The sequence below is a fragment of the Elgaria multicarinata genome, chromosome 4 (assembly GCF_023053635.1).
Source record: "Elgaria multicarinata webbii isolate HBS135686 ecotype San Diego chromosome 4, rElgMul1.1.pri, whole genome shotgun sequence".
NCBI lineage: Eukaryota > Metazoa > Chordata > Lepidosauria > Squamata > Anguidae > Elgaria > Elgaria multicarinata.
The window spans coordinates 57,952,583-57,970,912 of record NC_086174.1 but is presented as its reverse complement, the minus strand read 5'-3'; the positions used below and the strand labels follow the sequence as shown (position 1 = coordinate 57,970,912).

The 18,330-nt window shown below is 39.1% G+C and overlaps 1 protein-coding gene across 5 annotated transcripts in view; it reads left to right on the top strand.

Annotated features, from left to right (window-relative positions):
* RYR2 (ryanodine receptor 2) overlaps window positions 1–18,330 on the top strand; it is a 365,044-nt gene that overhangs the window by 69,530 nt on the left and 277,184 nt on the right. For all 5 annotated transcript variants that reach the window (XM_063124341.1, XM_063124340.1, XM_063124339.1 and 2 more), the window contains exon 2: window positions 10,435–10,554. In XM_063124341.1, the coding sequence (XP_062980411.1) occupies window positions 10,435–10,554 (120 nt within the window). The remainder of the gene's footprint in view (window positions 1–10,434; window positions 10,555–18,330) is intronic.

Sequence of the window (18,330 nt, the reverse complement as noted above, 5' to 3'; positions counted from 1 at the left end):
CCTCCCCCTCACCAACTACATACTACATCTTCCTGTTATACTGTGTGGATAGTGTCATCATATGGTTTAATCATTAGGTGCCACTGTATTTGGTTGTAGCTGGGTGGAGTTAGGCATTTCCTGTGTCTGTTCTGTTTTTCTTTAAGAGAAGCAGTAAAGTTTTGTATAGCTGCCTGATTAATGGGTCTTCTAAGCCTTCCATGCTCTTCCTACTTTTTCCACTATGATCATAGTCACACTCCATTGTGAACTTTGCAAGCTTCAATAAAGCATATAACTCTTGATGCAGCATACGAATTTCTGGAGGATCTGAGAGGTGACCTGCAGGCTGCCAAGCTCTTCCAGGGCACTCAGGCACCGCTTGATGTCCGGGTTGTCGACTTTCAGCGCAAACTTGATCTCGCTGTGCAGCTTCTGCAGCTTCTCCTCGATCGTCGGCTCTTTTTCTTCTCCGCCCTTCTTTCTGGGAGCGCATCGGACTTTTCCTACTGGATCAGACCAATGGTCCATCTAGTCCAGCACTCTGTTCACAAATTGGCCAACCAGCTGTCGACCAGGGACCCACAAGCAGGACATGGTGCCACAGCACCCTCTCACCCATGTTCACAAGCAACTAGTGTATACAGGCTTACTGCCTCTGACACTGGACTGACTACAAGTGAAACGTATATTAAAAATATATATCCTTAGACTGCGTAGTGCTATATTATATAGATCTTCGAGGTTCTCATGCATGTGTGCTTTGGTTAAAGTTGCACTATATCATGGTTTCTTTACAATTTATTGAAGAGTCCACTATGCATTGTGACTTTGATTATAGTATGCTTTCAAGGGAATGTTGGGGACTTCTGTAAAATTTCCATTTTAAAACAAACTGGTTTCAGAACAACGTGCATTGTGTGCATGAAGATGAGCACTGTTAGTTAAGGTTCCAAAAGAGTTGTATTCCATGAAGGTGTAAATATGCAACACTGGCTGGTCTCTTTGGACTCACTCCTGTAAGGATAAGAGCATACTGTTCCAAATCATCAAAATATGGTGTTTTGGGTATGAAACCCACAAAAATATTTGGGCCATCCCAGATGATACATCCACACCTCTCTGCCAGATGACATTTAATTGCCCAACACTTTCACTGAGTGCAAAATAATGTCAAACATAGTGATTCCATGCCGATAATATTTGACATAGGTTGAATTAAATACAAATCTACAGCTATGCACTCCACAATAAGCCTTTGTCACCCCAAACATATAGGTATATGAGGGTGTTCTCTATGAGATGACATTGAATTGCATCTGGCCCAAAGTTTCTTTGGACTGAAGGCACCCTGAAGTACATGTGTCCATACCAATAATTGTTTAAGTATGTAGAAAATAACAAGGAAGTGGAACAGTATCCTCACACCTTTGGGCCATCCCAAATCATATGCCTACATCTCCAGGAGAGTGTTCTCTATGAGATGATGTAGAATTGTGTTTGGTACAACATGTTATTTGGGCACAGGACTCGGTCATGTGCATGGAAAATGCTATGGACCCCACAATAAACTTTGCACCACCCCAAATAATACACACACCTCTACAGGAGAGTGCCCTCCTATGAGATGTCATTGTATCTGTTCCAATGCTTTCTCTTGTCACAAATGACTGTCAAGTGTGTGTAACAACACCAATAATAGCCAAAATATGTAGAAATGAATATAGAACTGGGGGTGTGAATCCACAGTAATCTATGAACCACTTCACATCAAACACCCAATCTTCACATCCTGCCCACTAGATGTGATGTGACCTTATTGTTTGCTGGGAAAGGCAAAGTAATGGCTTTGGGAGGGACACATGGGACGTATTTTCTGCGTTTCCTACATATTTTTGTCTATTTTTGGTGTATCCTGTGCTCAGAGTGTTACATCAGATGCAATTCTATGGTAGCTCATAAAAGACACTCGCTTCTAGTTATGAGTCTATTGCTGGTTTGGCCCAAGGCTTATTGATGGAAAAGCTTTGTGGCAATATTTATTTATTTATTTATTTATTCATATCCCACCATTTTCTCCAAGGAACCCAACACGGCATACATAATCCCACTCCTCTCCATTTATCCTCGCGACAACAAACCTTTGAGGTAGATTGGGCTGAGAGTCTTAACTGGCCCTAAGTCACCCAGTGGGGTTCCATGGCCTAGTGGGGACTAGAATAGGGTGACCATATTTTGGAAACCAAAAAGGAGGACAACATGGTTGCCCCAAAGGGGGCGTGTCCAGTACCAAGGGGGCGTGCCCACCCGAACATAGCCTTGGTCACATGTCTGATTTTACAGCACACATTTAAGACAAATCTGTTCTACATAACATCTTAATGTTAAAATCACTGAAATAAAGAACAAGTGAGAGATTCAATATATCTGAAATTCACTTCACTCACTCCTACTTTTGTAGGTTTTGCTGTACTTTGAAGCTTTTGCTATACTCTGTGTGTTACATTCTCCCCTTCCCTCAAATATCTTTTCTGTCTGTATCTTCACTCATTGCAATCTGCTGTTGTTGTTAACAGGGTTTGCTACTGGCCCCAGATCTGTTTCAAATTTGGTGTGGCTAAAGCTCTACCTAAATCCTATCATGATACAAAGTTTCATCTCTTTATCTTTAAAAATGACGATTTTAAAAATAATAATTTTAAAACCTCAATTTTTAATTTTTTTTTAAAAAAATCAATGGATGAACGGATCTGTTTCAAATTTGGTGTGGCTAAAGCTCTACCTAAATCCTATCATGGTACAAAGTTTCATCACTTTAACTTTAAAAATGACGATTTAAAAAATAATTTTAAAACCTCAATTTTTAAAAAATTCCTAAAAAATCAATAGATGAACGGATCTGTTTCAAGTTTGGTATGACTAAAGCCCTTCCTAAGAGCTACCATTGTGCCAAGTTTCATGTCTTTATCTTAAAAAATGATGGAGTTATAAGCATTTTTGTTAATTCCCATTAGAGCTCCTCTTTGAAAAAAAAAATCCGGATTTCCCCTCCCCCTCCTGGATTTGCCATCAAAAACCCAGACAAATCCGGTCATATGGTCACCCTAGACTAGAACCTGAATCTCCCAACTCCCAGTCAACATGTTAGCCACTGCACCACACTGGCTCTCAATAAATAAAATAAATACTTTTTTGTGAACCACCCAGCAAAGTTGGGCTATGGGGTGGTATAGAAATGATTCAATGCCATCTGGTGTAGGACATTCTCCTGGTTGTGTGATTTGTGGATGGCCCAAAGCTTAGTGGGTGGTTCATTTTCCAGTTCTTTACTTGTAACTGTCATCTCAGGTCATCATGCTTTAATGTGTATTGTGCAAAAATGATGGTTTTTATTGGAGAGAATTATTGTTTTTCTTGAAGGAGACATAAACATTAAGTCTTTAAAAAAGGATTATTGAATTCTGCTTTGGACTTTCATGCAAAGCAGAAACTGGGAACCATTTTCAGTATTGTCTGTGTTTGTGACTGCATGAACTTGATATTGTTGAGCAGCTGGCAGATCATAATGACTCTGTTCAGACAACATGTTAAACCATGATGGGTAAGCATTTTGAGGTGAAAATTATGGATTAGTGTGTCATGTGAACCTTTCCTAACCATGGTGGCTACATAACCACGGTTTAAACACACTCACTGACCACTTGCTGCAAAAAGGTTAGTGACCTAACCATGGCTTAGTGTGTTGCCTGAACAGGCCTACTGGTATATGAGTTGAGCTTGGTGTGTCATAAGTAGTGCGAGCCTGTGCCTTTGATATTAAAATAGAGAGTGCTTTGTAGCTAAATAACTTCTTCATACCTGGCAACCTGGCATTTCTATTTAAGAGTCACCAGTATTTATATCTGATAGATTTTCAGGGTATAATTTAATTATTCTATATTAATATGCCTGCAAACAATAATTGGTGTTTTCACATGTATAATATGATAAGATACAGTACATTCCTCAGCAACTGCACAGTCTTATTTTAAGAAAAGCAGCTGAGAAACAAATAATAACACATTTTCTCACAGCTTCAGGGATTTGAATAATTTAAGAGCGATAGAACAGTTAAAATGGTGCACCCAACTAAATGCCATGTAAAAACAAATAAAAGAATCACAGACAGTAGTAGATTTTTTTTGAAAGTTATGCTTTAAAAAAAATAATTACATGTAGATAAATGCTTAGGAATGCAGTATTAAAAATTACCTGAATTAACTAGGGGGAGTGGAAAGCAACATTTTTTCTTTTTACTTAAAATTAATATTCCAAAACTGAGACAAATGAGCACATGTAGTGCATTCAGTTTATAATTTTTTATGGAATGTCCTAACATTTAAAATGTCTTAACTTTAAAAAAATTTAGACGCACACACACACACACAGACCAATTTTAAAACGTGAAACATTTCAGTATGAAACACCAGCTTCAGTCATAAATAAGAGTATGCTCTAATAAGGTGAGCCAGAACTAATCAGGAACAGGCCACATTGATGTACAGTGCTTCAACATCAAAGCTCTTCATATGCATTCTGTCTACAAACTCCACCAGATATAACTTGATGTTTTGCAAATGAGCTGGGACACAATTTAACGGAGGGGTTAACAAAGTTGCCATCAGCTCACTCATTCAGTCTGCTTGCCCATCACAGCCAGAGATAACAGGTCTTACTTTAAAAGTCTTTCTATCTGTGCTGTTTATCATGCATTCCTCAGTGTTATGTGTTTTAACAGGAAATAGATAACCGGACAACAAGGATTATTATTGTCCAACAGTTGCTTTAAATTATTATTAATCTTCCGCCTTTCACAAGTGCTTTTCTAAACAGCCCATATATTTTTCCCACTCACTTGAAACTCATTCACAGATGCAGGATTATATATAGTACAGATAGATATAACAAAGGAATTTCTTTATAGAGCTCTTGACTCATTACAACAAAGTCTCCTCCTTTGTCACTCACAGATATTCTTAAGGTGTCCTCGTCTCAGAGTGCTTTTAACTGCCTTACTACAATTCTTTGATCTTTTAACAAATTATCTCTCTGACATGTTTCCTCAGCATCAAAGATTTTTTTCCCATTTTGTTAGCCATCACAATCATGAGAAAATCAATATCTTGAGAGACTGGAGGTGCTGTAGTTTGAAATTTCTGAAAAGAAGAGCACTTTTCCAGTTGTTTCTGAGAACTGCCTTTGGGGGTGTCTACAGGGTGCCGCTTTTTCAGTAGGTTTTGGGGTGAATTTTGCAGATTCCCCCCAAAACCTGCAGCATCACCGTTGTGAAGCGGCAACGACAGTGTTACATGGCAGCGAGCGTGGGCTGTCCAGCCAGGAAAATTTGCAGCGCCATTTTCACACAGTGGTAATGTGCAGCAAATATGAAGTAACTGAAAACCTCCAAAAGCATTTTTTGTTTTCTGACAACTCTGTGCAGCTGTAGTTCATTGAATTTATCTGTTATACATAACAAATGACCTTACTTTTGTTCCAGAATTAGACTTTAATGTCACCATAGTGACCATTACTAAACATTTACCTGGGGCCCGCCTCCTGCCCTCTATTCTTGCACCTGCACTGGTATCTGCCCCCTATCTATGCCCACACTCTTAACCTGAACTGAAGCCACCACTGGCATACACACAAACAAATGTGGTGATATCAGAACAAAATAAAAACCTGTGGTAAAACAGGACTTTGAAAATGCGCAGCTTTGCAGGAAATAATACGATGTGGCTGCGAATTTGTGACTGCGTCATATAAATAACGGAGCCCAACTGTGCAGCCGTGACAGAATATGTATAGCATGTAGACAAGCCCTTCCTCAGTAGGTGCAACCTCTCTCCATTTCTGCTGATTAGCTATGCAATGTAGCCTAGTTTGCAGCTCCATTTTAATCTGCTTGTTTGCTTTTAAACTCCGAACGAATGTAAGTCCTAAATCAATGCTATCAGCATCTGATATTATCTTTCACCACCACGTTTCCGACCACTGTACATCATGCTCCCCCTACTTTCCCTTTACCTTGTAGATTGCAGCCTGTTCCAAAGATCAGCCTTACAACTTCATTGTCCCATGGGTCAATGCAACCCAGATCTTCAAGTGGTTCATGATCTTATTCCACACTCTTCTGCACCTGAGGAACTGCTGCTTGAAGGCAATCTTTTACCTCCTTATTGGCATCTAACTTCTTACTTCGAAGACTGTACCCATATTGCTTTTTCTTATTAAGTTCACAGTTCAACAGGCTGAACTGCAGGGTATGAACCTGGCAGTTAATCCATTCTTACGGAACAAATGCTTGGTCCACTGATAAATAAACCGCGGTATAATCCTTTCTTGATGACACCTTAATAGGAGCTTGTATGAACATTCTGTCTTTGCCAATTGTTCATACACCCACACCATATAATGCAATTCTATAACAGTGGGCTGGTCCAATCCAAACCTCTGAATTTTAATTACCTGATATCCAGGCAATGCAATGCACATTATACAGCACTCAAAAAATGAAACAAATGACCACAAGAACTTGTGGTCATTCTGTTTTTGGAGTGCTGTATCATGCACATAACACCACCTGGATATCAGGTGATTAAAATTAATATGTAAACCAAAGTCTCGCAGTGCTGTAAACCTAGCATTTTAAGAACAAGTTAGAAAGGCTTACAATAAATTAGATGACTACAAAGAGCGGACATTAAGGCAGAACATTTTAAGAGCTGTGTTTACGGTTATACAGCTCTAATATATCCTCTCTGTTTAGATATTTTTAAATAAATGTGGAATTTTTATTTTACTTCTAAGAAATGATGTTCTGTCTTCGATTACTCTTGTTCAGTTTTATTTTATTTTCAATCAACTGTACCGGATTGATTTGGCTGTCAAGCAAACTAAAAATACTATGCAGTCAATTAAAGTTGTGTCAGGTTAGAAGAAAAAGTAGTCAACATTTAGATCATGGGTGCACAATCTCTTTGGCCTGAGGGTTACATCTGGGGTAGGCTGAAGCCAGGGGCTGCAAATACACATGAACATACACACACACAAGTGTAATTATTACCAGTTTGGTCATTTCCCCATCAAGCATAGCTCAATTCTATTCATGTCCACTCAGAAGTAAGCTCCAGTGAGACAGCTTTCAGGGACACAAAGTGCAGCTCAGTTCTATTCAGGTTTTTAAATACCCCAGCAGGGTATTTAAAATTTAAATGTGTTTAAATTGCCCTAAGCTCCAACTACTGATGAGAGATAGGAATGAGATTTTGCTGCTTACCACTGAAAAATGTCTTGGTCCTCCTTTCTGCATTCCTTTCAGCTGATTACAACCCTCAGCCGAAGGCTGCATGTGGCCTGTGGGTTGTGCACCCATGATTGAGATGACATGAGGTCCCCCTGAACTCATTATTAAAAGTCATGTTTGAAAATATGCCAAATAGAGCACATCTTTTTTTAAAAAAAATGTCAACAGGATTCTCTTTTTTCCAACTATTTTTTGTGTCGTGGGCAAAATTGTATTGAAAAGTTTCAGGAGCTCATGCATCTATTGTGCTATTGGATAAAATGGTGTTTCTTTTACCTTTTCCTTTTTACCATGTCCTGTAAGATACATCTTGTAGGATCCCTTGTCTGACCTCAACTCTTGCTGTTACTGCTAATCAGAGATAAGAGTGGGGATTCTTCTAGGCTGGATTATTAGGCCCATAGGCCAGGTTGCTCTCAATGCTGTAGCTAAGACTGACCTAACGATTAAGCCGGCTTTCCAAATTTCCTTGCAATGCAGTGGTAAATAAGAAGGATGTTCCTTGTCAAGCTCTACTTTGGTGTGTGCACTTCTTTACTTATTTTGTGTTTGGCTTCCTTTGGATTAAATTCAAGAAGACTAGGAAATCAGGTTTAATGTTTATTTATTTCCAAAGTTGTGGTCAAATAAAACTTACGCTCACTTACGCTTAGCATCACTTAGGCTTGTGTGAATTGTGTATCACTTAAGTTACAATTTCCCTGTGTATCCTATAGAAAAAGGGAAGAGCAAGCCAACAAGACACATCAGGGCTAGGAGAAAGATAGAAGGGCATGGAATTACATGTCATTGACTGGGAGAAATAAGGAGGGGGAGGGGACAGAATAGAGGAAGGAGGGAGGAGGAAAAGGTGGCATTTGTTCTTTTGTTCAAATACCAGGCATATAAAGGATAAGGTGCTGAGTTTGAGTGTGGTCTAATGGTAGGCCTTTTGTCCTGGTGCCTAGCTGTCTGAGGTTTCAGCTGTGACAGATATCAGTTCTATATAGTAACCAAGTACTGTCTTGGTTGCTGTAGTACATAAAACTGCCTCAAGTGAAAAAGGCTAACCTTCCATGCACTGCACTTTTGTCAGGAAGAATGCTCCAACAATTAAGTTTGATAACCTGAAACAATCTTGTTCAAAACAGATGTTTGTTGAATCAACAACTTGTATCACTTTTTAATAACACATATCCAAATTTCTGCTTGCTTCTATGAACCTGTGCAGCATTATGAGCTCCATCACACCAGCGATTTATCATACTCTCACCATGCCTAGTATGTGTTTTTGCAGCACAGTACTCACATGACGTCATCCCTGTCATGCGCTCATCTCACCTCTTCCCCTCCCTTTTCCGTTTTAATTTGGGACAGGTTAAGTCTGGTTCCCCCCCCCCCCCCCGTGCACAATAAAGCCGCTCCTCCATCCTGTGTATTGCTGTCCATGCGCTATATCGGACCATCCCATTTTTTGGGGGGACCTTGTGTGTCGAAGGGTGGTCTTGCTGACAGAAGAGGAGGGTGGGGTAGTTTTCTGCTCAACTGTGAAGGGGGAGGGAGAGAGGGTGGCCGAACACCCTGTGGAGAAGGTGAGCAAGGCTGCTGCCGCCGCCCATACTCAGACTCGGTCCCATTCAACTCTATGGTTCTTACTCCTGAGTAAATGTGTCTAGGTTTCCTGACCAGAACAATGATGGCTTCCCATTGTCATGCCATCATTGACCACAAACTTTTCCAAAAACTAATTGTAATACTTTCTCTTCACTTACATGGTTTAACATTTTCTTAGGGGAAAGCGTAGTGTGTTGTTTTACCATAATTGTGCAGTGTCAGGCTGCTGTAGTATTATATTTGCGCAGAAATAATAAATAAATAAATAAATAAATAATAAATAGATAAATAATAAATAAATAATAATTAAAAAAACTGCAGGGGGAAGGAGAATGTAGGGGCCCGGGGCAGGAGGGTGGGAAGAGATTTTGCCAGCACAGTAGCGATACAGGTGAAAAGATACATGAGCTGAAATAGTGTAACAACACACAGACATGAAAGTGCCCAGCACTAGACTCACTAAGGAGAGGGAGGGAGAAACCGCAGACTCAAAGTGGGGAAAAAAGTAGATGTGATGGAGCTCTTTATGTGCTTAACACATAAAGCACACTTTTATTTCAGATCATTGTACATGTGCATATTGCATTACATAAAAAAATCTAAACATTTAACTTGCATGAGAGTTCAAAGAAATGTCGTTAAAATGCAGTCTGTGGGGGTTGCCTCCAAGTGGAGTGCCATTTGGTTGCAGCGACTTGTTGCATGAAAAGGCCTCCTGCCTTTGTGCCACCATAAACTGTGGGCATATCTATATCTCCCGGCGTTCTGGGTGGGAGGGGGGAGGATCTCGCGATATGCTGATCATGAGAGCCTCCCCTTGGGTTCACATGTGGCATGTGACATCCAGGAAGGAAGGAGGATGTCACACCTGCCTTTTTTTTAAAAAAAAAATAGCCTAGAGCACACCTGCGCTCCAGCACAAAAGTAAGTTTTTTTAAAAAGGAAAAAAGTCCCAACCTCACTCCCCCCATCCCCGATGGCCCTGGACTCTCCCGAGCCTGGCTCCTTCCGTACAATGTCTTCCGCTATTCGTGGGGAAGAAGGAAGAAGCCGGGGCAGCTGGCCACACCACCCGCGGTCCTTGGGATCGTCCCAGGACCGCTGGAAAAAGTGAGAAAAAAGAGTATGGCCATATCCCGGGGAAATGGAGGGATCATCCCTTCCTGCTCCCAGGATGCCCTGTGTGAAGACAGGAGCTTCCTCCATTTGGCAGATCATGGGAGCAATTCAAAGTAACTTCTCAACAGGAAACATTTTTAATTACTGTGCTGTGAGTAAAATGTTAGTATATCAAAATACTTAGGCATGGGGGGATTTGGTTTTGGTGAAGACAGAATACCTGACTGCATTACTGCTGTTATTCCTTTTGAATCATTCAAACCCTCTGTGACATAAATAGAAGTTACTCTGGGATTTGTTTTTGCTCTTCATGCTTGACTTCGGCTGTGTGTATTCGGAAAGTTCTGTAGCATAAGAACCCTAACCATGTTCATTTTTTTGCCTCTGTCCTTTGATAGGATGATGAAGTGGTTCTGCAGTGCACTGCTACAGTTCACAAAGAGCAACAGAAATTGTGCCTTGCCGCAGAAGGATTTGGCAACAGGCTCTGCTTCTTGGAATCCACTTCAAATTCTAAGGTACCACAAGCTGTCTTATTCTAAGGCTGTTTTAAACATCACCTGCCAAAGCTTTTCATCTTGTTGCAATATTTTCTTTTGTGATGTAGAGCAAATGTTAGCAGGAGGCACATATGAATTGCACTTCAGCACTTTTTGTATATGTTAATCTTCAATAGACTCATTCATGGCAAAATAATTTGGAGGGTAAAATACCTAATAAAAAGCAAAATTCTGAACACTTCAACATAAAAAAACCCTTTTTGAGCATGGATATCATCATTGGGGACCTTTGCAAGAGTTCTGTTGCACTTGAAATAAGTTTTCTTTATTGTGTTTTTTTAAATTAAAATGTATAACTATGAGTGAAATCCAACATTGTGTGAGTGGACTTCTGCTTATGCAAAAGAACTTTCCCTTACTCTCTTCTGTTCTAGAGCCCCTTGTGCCTCCCCAAAATCTGTCCTGGGGGTCCCCCAACTCTCCAGAATAGGTGGGGTAGGAGGCTGCAGGGGGAACTGTTCCACTGATGGATCATTGGCAGATAGACACGCATTGTATACAATCCTATATTTATGAAGATCACATGTTACAGATAGCTGGATTCTTGTTTTCTCATTGATGGATGTGTGTAAAAAAGGCATGAATGAAATTAATTTGTCATTAATTTTGTGATTGCTAGATTAATATTGCCAATCCAAGATGCTCTGTGCTGAGAGTGAAGTTAAATAAATAAAAGCTTATCCAGCTGATATTTTGTCCTCCTAATGTGCCATAGCACTGTAATAACTAGTATGGCTTCATTTGTAAGCCAAGTGGTACTAATGTTATACTTCATCCATTTGCAGTGCAATCCTAAACATGTCTACTCAGAGTTCTATGGTACCTATTCTCAAATAAGTGTGCATAGGTGTGCAGCCTTTAGGCTGCAAGTTCAGTGGCAATTCAGTAAGATTTATGCAGTCTTAGTGTATTCCTTACTATAATTAGAGGTATTTGTACCATGTCCTGTAGATTATAGGAAGAAAAGTATGACGGAGATGTATATGTTTCTGAAATAAACTGCAGATTCCTTTTCTATACACTGTCAAATTTAAGATTTCAAGCTGGGACTGGCTTTACAGTCAGTGTTATAGGGGAGCCGGTGCTCATAGTGATGCAGTGTCTGCACTTTTTATTAGCAGGGATGCTGACATCATCAGCCACCCACCACCCACGTAGACTTCCCTGTTCCCTCTGAGTTTAGCTGCAATCCTCACAGTAGCTGGTGGTGAGGGTGTGGAATCAATTTTCTCAGCAATGGTACATTGTTCCCTGTTGTGATATAAAGTATTTTGGCGTGGCTTGGTCTCGTTTGGGCAGTTAATACCCATTTAAGGGCAATTAAGACCCACTACTAGAACCGGTGCCTGGACTTCAGAAATGTACCACTATACCAGTGCCTCTAGTCCTTAGAAACTTTGCTTGAATCAGGCAACTCTGTCAATGCATCTACTCTTGTGGCAGTTAGCCCGGCATGTGAAAATGTGCATCTCCTTACCACTGAGACGCACCAGCTATCAAGTGTCTTCAAATCTGTAATATAAAATGGGAGTCTGTAATTAAAGAAGGAAATTTAAAAAAATGATGTGCCTAAGCTCTTGGTTGCAACTAAAATAACATTTTAGATTTTACTAGAGAAAGGCTGGAAAGGATTCTGACCATTTTTATGGGTTAAATGATGTAAACTGCTACAGTTATCTGTGGAATGTCATGTATTTATTTTTTGTAAAATAAAGGTTAACATTTTGGTAAGAAAAGAAAATATATTCAAAGAATCTTGACTTTAGTGAATATAAGACCTCCAGATAGGATTAGAGTTGAGGTCAGTCAAATTTTCTGCCTACAGATTCCCTTAGTATAATTTTAATTAAATATATTATCTCCCATATGGTGCAGACTAATGTTTTATTTTCAGTAGATCATCATTTTGAATCTATTATTCATCATCATAAAAAATTAATTTGAATATTAATGATTCATTATAATAGCAGCGATCCTGATGAATTCATCTAACTTATTCTCTTATAACCGAATTATTCTAAACAGTAAAATGTGGAAGAATAGAAGTAACGGCAGTAAAAAAAAAAAAAATTCTAAAAAGTAAATTTTAATGGAACAGCAAGCATACTATTTCCAGTACTTCATTATAGTTCCTTAAAAATATGTCCAATTACAATACTTATAATTTATTTTGTTGGTTTTGTGAAGTCTTAAGAAAAGCAACTGTTTTTCAGATATCCAGAGAAATGTTCAGATGCCTTTAATAAAAGTCAATGTAGTAAAAGTATAGTTGATAGGGTTAGCTAATTATGAGATCATAAATACAAGCTAAAATGGAGAAGAGAATTGTTTTTGCCAGCAATGTCCAGTGTTTAGTGCTTATTTTTCAGAAGAGGAACTTAAGGCATCGCAGTTTCTGCAGCTATCCAACTGGTGGTAGATGCTAGGAGAAAATATGGCAGGCTGGAACATTATTCAGGCCAACTGTGAACATATCTACCTTGTTATGTCATCAATATTTGATAGACTACCATCACAATCTTCAAAAATATTCAGTAATAAAACCTGCTGGTTTCAGACCAGAATTAAGGCTATTTCATGTTTGCTTGATTCACAGAACACACTAAGACCTTAGCTAGACCTAAGGTTTATCCCGGGGTCATCCCGGGGTTGTCCCTGCCTGCTCCCAGGATCCCCTGTGCGTTATTTACATGAACAGGGATCACCTCGGGATGATACCGGGATAAACCTTGGTCTAGCTAAGGCCTAAGTCACACTCAGTGGCTGAGTGCGGGTTGTTGTTGTGCCGTGGATTATTGTGTTGTCTGAACACAGTGCGTTTTCCACATGGTGGGTTGTTGTGTTGTCTGAGTGCAGTGTATTTTCTGCAAGGTGGCTTGTTAACCATGCAGTGTGGCTTATTAAGCATCTTGAACAACCCTACAACAAACCATGGGTTCTCAAGGCATTCCAATATTGCACAATTAACAATACAGTCTGCAAAAATGTTCTACTTACAGGCAACACTAAAACCTGCATTGTCCTGGTACTGTATTGCTTTATGAAGCATCTGAGCTTTACTATATTGCTAAAGGAATTTTCCTCAGAGTTGAACCATTCCTATTTGCTGCTTACATTGGTACCATAAGAGAGGTCCAGCACAATGTGGGACATCTGTGCTGGACTCAAGCACTCCATCCTCCCTATCTGGATTTGGGCCTAAAAGACCAAGGTAAAGTGTGTGTGCATGTAAAGTAAGATATAAACAAGCACAATTTGTGATATTCCACAACATCATTACTGATTATGGGGCATGTCTGTTAAGACATCACCCGCATTCAGGGCTGGGCAAAGCTGGTAGTAGGCCCAGGCCAGATGGGAAATGTAGGCCCCATTTCAAACTGCTCATTAAGTATTTTTTATCAGTTCTAAATACGTATGAACTAGAACGATTTATAAAAAAGGTAATGGCAAGCACTTTTATTCAAGATGTATATAAGACATCGCTTCTTCATATTCAGAAATGCTTTACGTGCTTTTCTTTGGGAATAGGCCCCCTCAAAATCATAGGCCCATGCCAACTGGCCCCACTGGCTCCCCCTGTGCCTAGCCCTGCCCCCATTAAGTTCTCATTTCTTGGCTCAGCTGAGCTTGAGTCAACATGAGAAAGGGCTTTTTAAAAATAATAATAATCATGGAATTAAATTACAACACATCGCAATACGAACCCCCACAATGTCACCAGTGTGATAGCAAAGGGCGGGCGCTGCAGACAAACGGAACACCCCTAGAAAGATCTACAGATTGTCTCCGTGGATAATAAAGGAGTGTACCCTAAAGATTATGAATATTGTAAATAATGTGTGTTGCGATGTTAGCAACTTTGTATTTTGTAATGGTCTTTGTGCCACAAACAAATAAACTATTCATTCATTCATTCACAATTAATTTCAGATGTTATGAGAAAGTACATCACTTGGAGGACATATATTTTTATTTGTTGTTGATTGGAAAAGGGTACCTTATTCTTGAAAGTCATATATTTAAAATTGCTTAAATACTCTGATCCTCTTTTATTGAAAAGAATGACAGCAACATGAAACTGTTTTAACACTGTTTTAAAATATATTTCACCCATCATTCTGAAGAGAAAATATTAAATCAAAGAGTTTAAAATCCCTTTTTTTAAAAGTTCCATTTCAAGCCTTGGCATGAGGGAAAATAACAAAAATTGCTCTCAGCCTGCCCCTTGGTGTGATTTCCCCCCCATTTGTCCTTAAGCTTTCACATCTGTGTGAATACCACAAATATTTTGTCATAGATTTTTTTTTTTTTAGTTCCAAGTTGTACTGTGGATTTCAGCCTCTTTCACTCCCTATGGAGGAAAAAATCTTAGACTTAATTTACACATTACTTTTGAGTGCAGGAAAGTACCACAGAATGATTTTGCTATAATAGTTGTACCCTCTGATTACATTGTTTGAATGTGCCCTCAAGTGGTAGATGCTGGTACTTACCATCCAAGCCAACAAATACCTCATGATTATATCACTTCTTGGGACTTTTACTCATGATGAGTCCCTTCTATTATAAAATCCAGAAAAAAAATAGATTGTGAATTCAGAAGTTGCCTATTAAAGAAAATGTTTAATGAGTGGTCATATTTACAAGCAAAAAAGTGGAGTCGATGTAAAAACCAAAGAATATAGATGAACAAGAAGAGCATCACTGTTAAAACTAGGCTTGATTATTTTATCTTCAGAGTAAGAATGCATTCTAAAAATATTAATATACAGATAATGACATGATTAGAAAGTGTTAAAGAAACAGAAGGAATCACAGGAAAAGAGAAAGGAGGAACAATTAACATCTGTGTTAGAGAAAGTAAATTTAAGAACAGGAGAAGATATCCAAGAAGAAATAGGACAAGACAAGGCAATTTTTTTTTAGCAACTAGCAGGTTGAGAGTTTAAAAATACTACTTTAAAACACCAGTGTAAAAATAGTAACCAATACTAAAGGAATTGTAAGAAGTCTAGGTGGCAACAGGAGAGGTTCCATAATCAAATTGTAATAAAATTCAATTTTCCTAGAAAAATATTGTTGCATATGTTTTTTTCATTAACTCTTTGTTGATGGAAAGCTGGATATAACCCCTGACACAACCCAGGGTTTGATCAACTTTGACCAGGTCTACTATGAAAAGACAACTTTTGGGATGTTCATGCCATTGTGGGTTGTTCAGCTGTTTCCCTTTCAGTGCTAGGAGGTAAACTTTGTATTTGTCCAGGCTTTTAATCCCATTTCTCCACTGAAGTTTTTGTCTGCTCTGTTTTACATTGTTTTATTCGTTTGCTTTGATTTTATTGTTAACTGCTGTGGGAACGCTTGCCTATAATAATAAATCTTTTGACTGAAGCAAGCTGTTGGAAGCGAAGCTAGTTACCAACTCTAGTGATGCAGCTATGTCAAATTTGGTAAAATTGTGCTAGTACAGAAATTAACATATATCAGATATCAATGGGAAGGGAAATTGAGCTAGAAATTTATGGAGCACGGGATCTGAGATGAAGGGGCTACCATTAAGAACCATTGTGGAGGTTATACAGTTCCTGTCATGATTCCAAGATCTCCCACTGTGATGGGAGACAATAAAGAGGTCTGCCAAGTAATCCACATAACTTTATTCAGCAAATAAACATCTCTTCGCACCTGAAGGGAGTGTAAACACTAGGAGCTTTCCTCTAGGCTAAAACTAGGCAACTTGTCTTTTCAACAAAAGGGAATGTTTTTCTCTGAGCCTCTTTTGCTTCAGGGAGGATTTGGCGAGAAACTAGCTGAGATGATTGCGTCTCCCCTGCTTTCAGCTCCACCCGCTTAACCCTGCGACAGTCTCCAGGATTGGTCAACTCTGAAGTTCCTTCACCCTCTGAGTTCCCATGGACTCTGAGTTGTTAGCATTCTTGCTGATAAAGTTGGGTGAGGATTCATCCCTGGCTCCCAAAGAGCCTGGCAGAATCTCCTCCCCCGCTTCCTGTGTTGGCTGGAAAATTTCCAGCCCTATTTCTTCTGGTTCAGAATCTGATTCCAATTGATAGCCTGAAACCCCTTCCCCCACACTAGGGAGAATAGGCCTAAGTTTTCCCCTCCCACATACAAAAAGATAAAGGGGGGATGGACAAGGAGAAGTACATATGAATTAATTTTCACCTAGGACACCAACATTGCTTGATTCAGCCTTGATGATTCTAATTTCATGGATAGGGAGCTGAGACTGAGATGAAAGGTGGACGTATATGTTGGCATGCCTGAGTTTGGAATTGAATCAGGTATTTGTGCAGATTCTGGTTTGGCAAATTTCAATTCAGTGAAACACAAAAATAGGTTCAATAAATGCTTCTGAAATTGGTTGCATCCAAAACTTGAATATAGATGAAATTATTTATTTTAGAGCATTCGTATACTACTGTTTCATATAAATTTCAAAACTAAAAATAATTAAAACACCCATAAATTAATGGTACATCCATGCAGGATTCAAATCCTTCAGCATATTAAAAAGTTTTCACTTGTCATTGAAAATAAAATAGAGATGACAGGTGAACACCAGGTGACATACCTCCAGAGTTGGCCTCTTTTGCACTAGACCATAAACAAGACCATGATTTTCTTCTGACAGTGGTGCACATATGTAATTACAGCTTCCTCAAACTACTTCACTTTATTCAATTGCCTATTGGATTGTTTATCATCTAGCTGATTGAGGCTTTTTCTATAGTCACTGCAGTGATCCCTTAGATGTTTTAAGCACTCAGGATTGCAAACAAAATCTGTTTAGCATTTAGAAACATAGCCTGTAGTTAAAAAAGGTATTTAATTCCTAGAAGCTTTGACTTGCAATCTATGAGAAGGAAAGTGGTTAAATTCAATTTGCTATAAGAACATTAATTAGGTGGACATGTTTCCTACTTCATACTGGGCAGGAAGGGCTGTCCAGGTTCGGCTCATATGTCTGGGAAAAATGGACATTGTGAGCTGGGAGAAAGCCAGTCACTAGCCATGCCAGTGGGAAGGAAAGAGTTTGGTGGAAAAGGAAGAGCAAGTGGCAGCCCCTCCCACTGCCCCATACCATCCTTTCAAAAAAAGAGAGTGCCATGTGAGTGTGCAGAACTGGGAGGGGCTTCAAAGCGATGGTGGCTTTATTGTGCTCAGTCTGTTTTGGAGATGTATCCTTCAGGAGATATAAATCAAACAAATCAAACAAATACATTGAAAGTATGAATAGTATGTTATAGACAACATGCGTGTGCACAATAAATTTCTCTTCTCTTTTTTTTGGAGTACTGGAGTTAACCTCTGACCAACCAGGTTCCAGTCGATTGGTCCTGAGTGAAGGGCCTGGAGAAGTTGCCGATCAACAGCTAACACTAGGAAAGCAGGCTGAGGCTAGATATGGGGAAGAAAGCCATATGAACTTACTTAATTCACATTACCCAAAACCATACACAAACTGGAATACAGTTAAACATCAATATTCACACTTTCCAGAAGTCTGAGATCAAAGTGTGCACATGAAAAAAATGCATACAAAAATGCATATAGGACAGAAAAGTGCACACGAAAATGTGTATACTACAGAGAAGTATGCACAAAAATTATTTATCTTATGAGGAATCACTTGCAAAAGAAATATTCCTATACTTTGAAAAATGCTTACAAAATGCATACATTTTGAGAACGTGCATGAAAATAGGT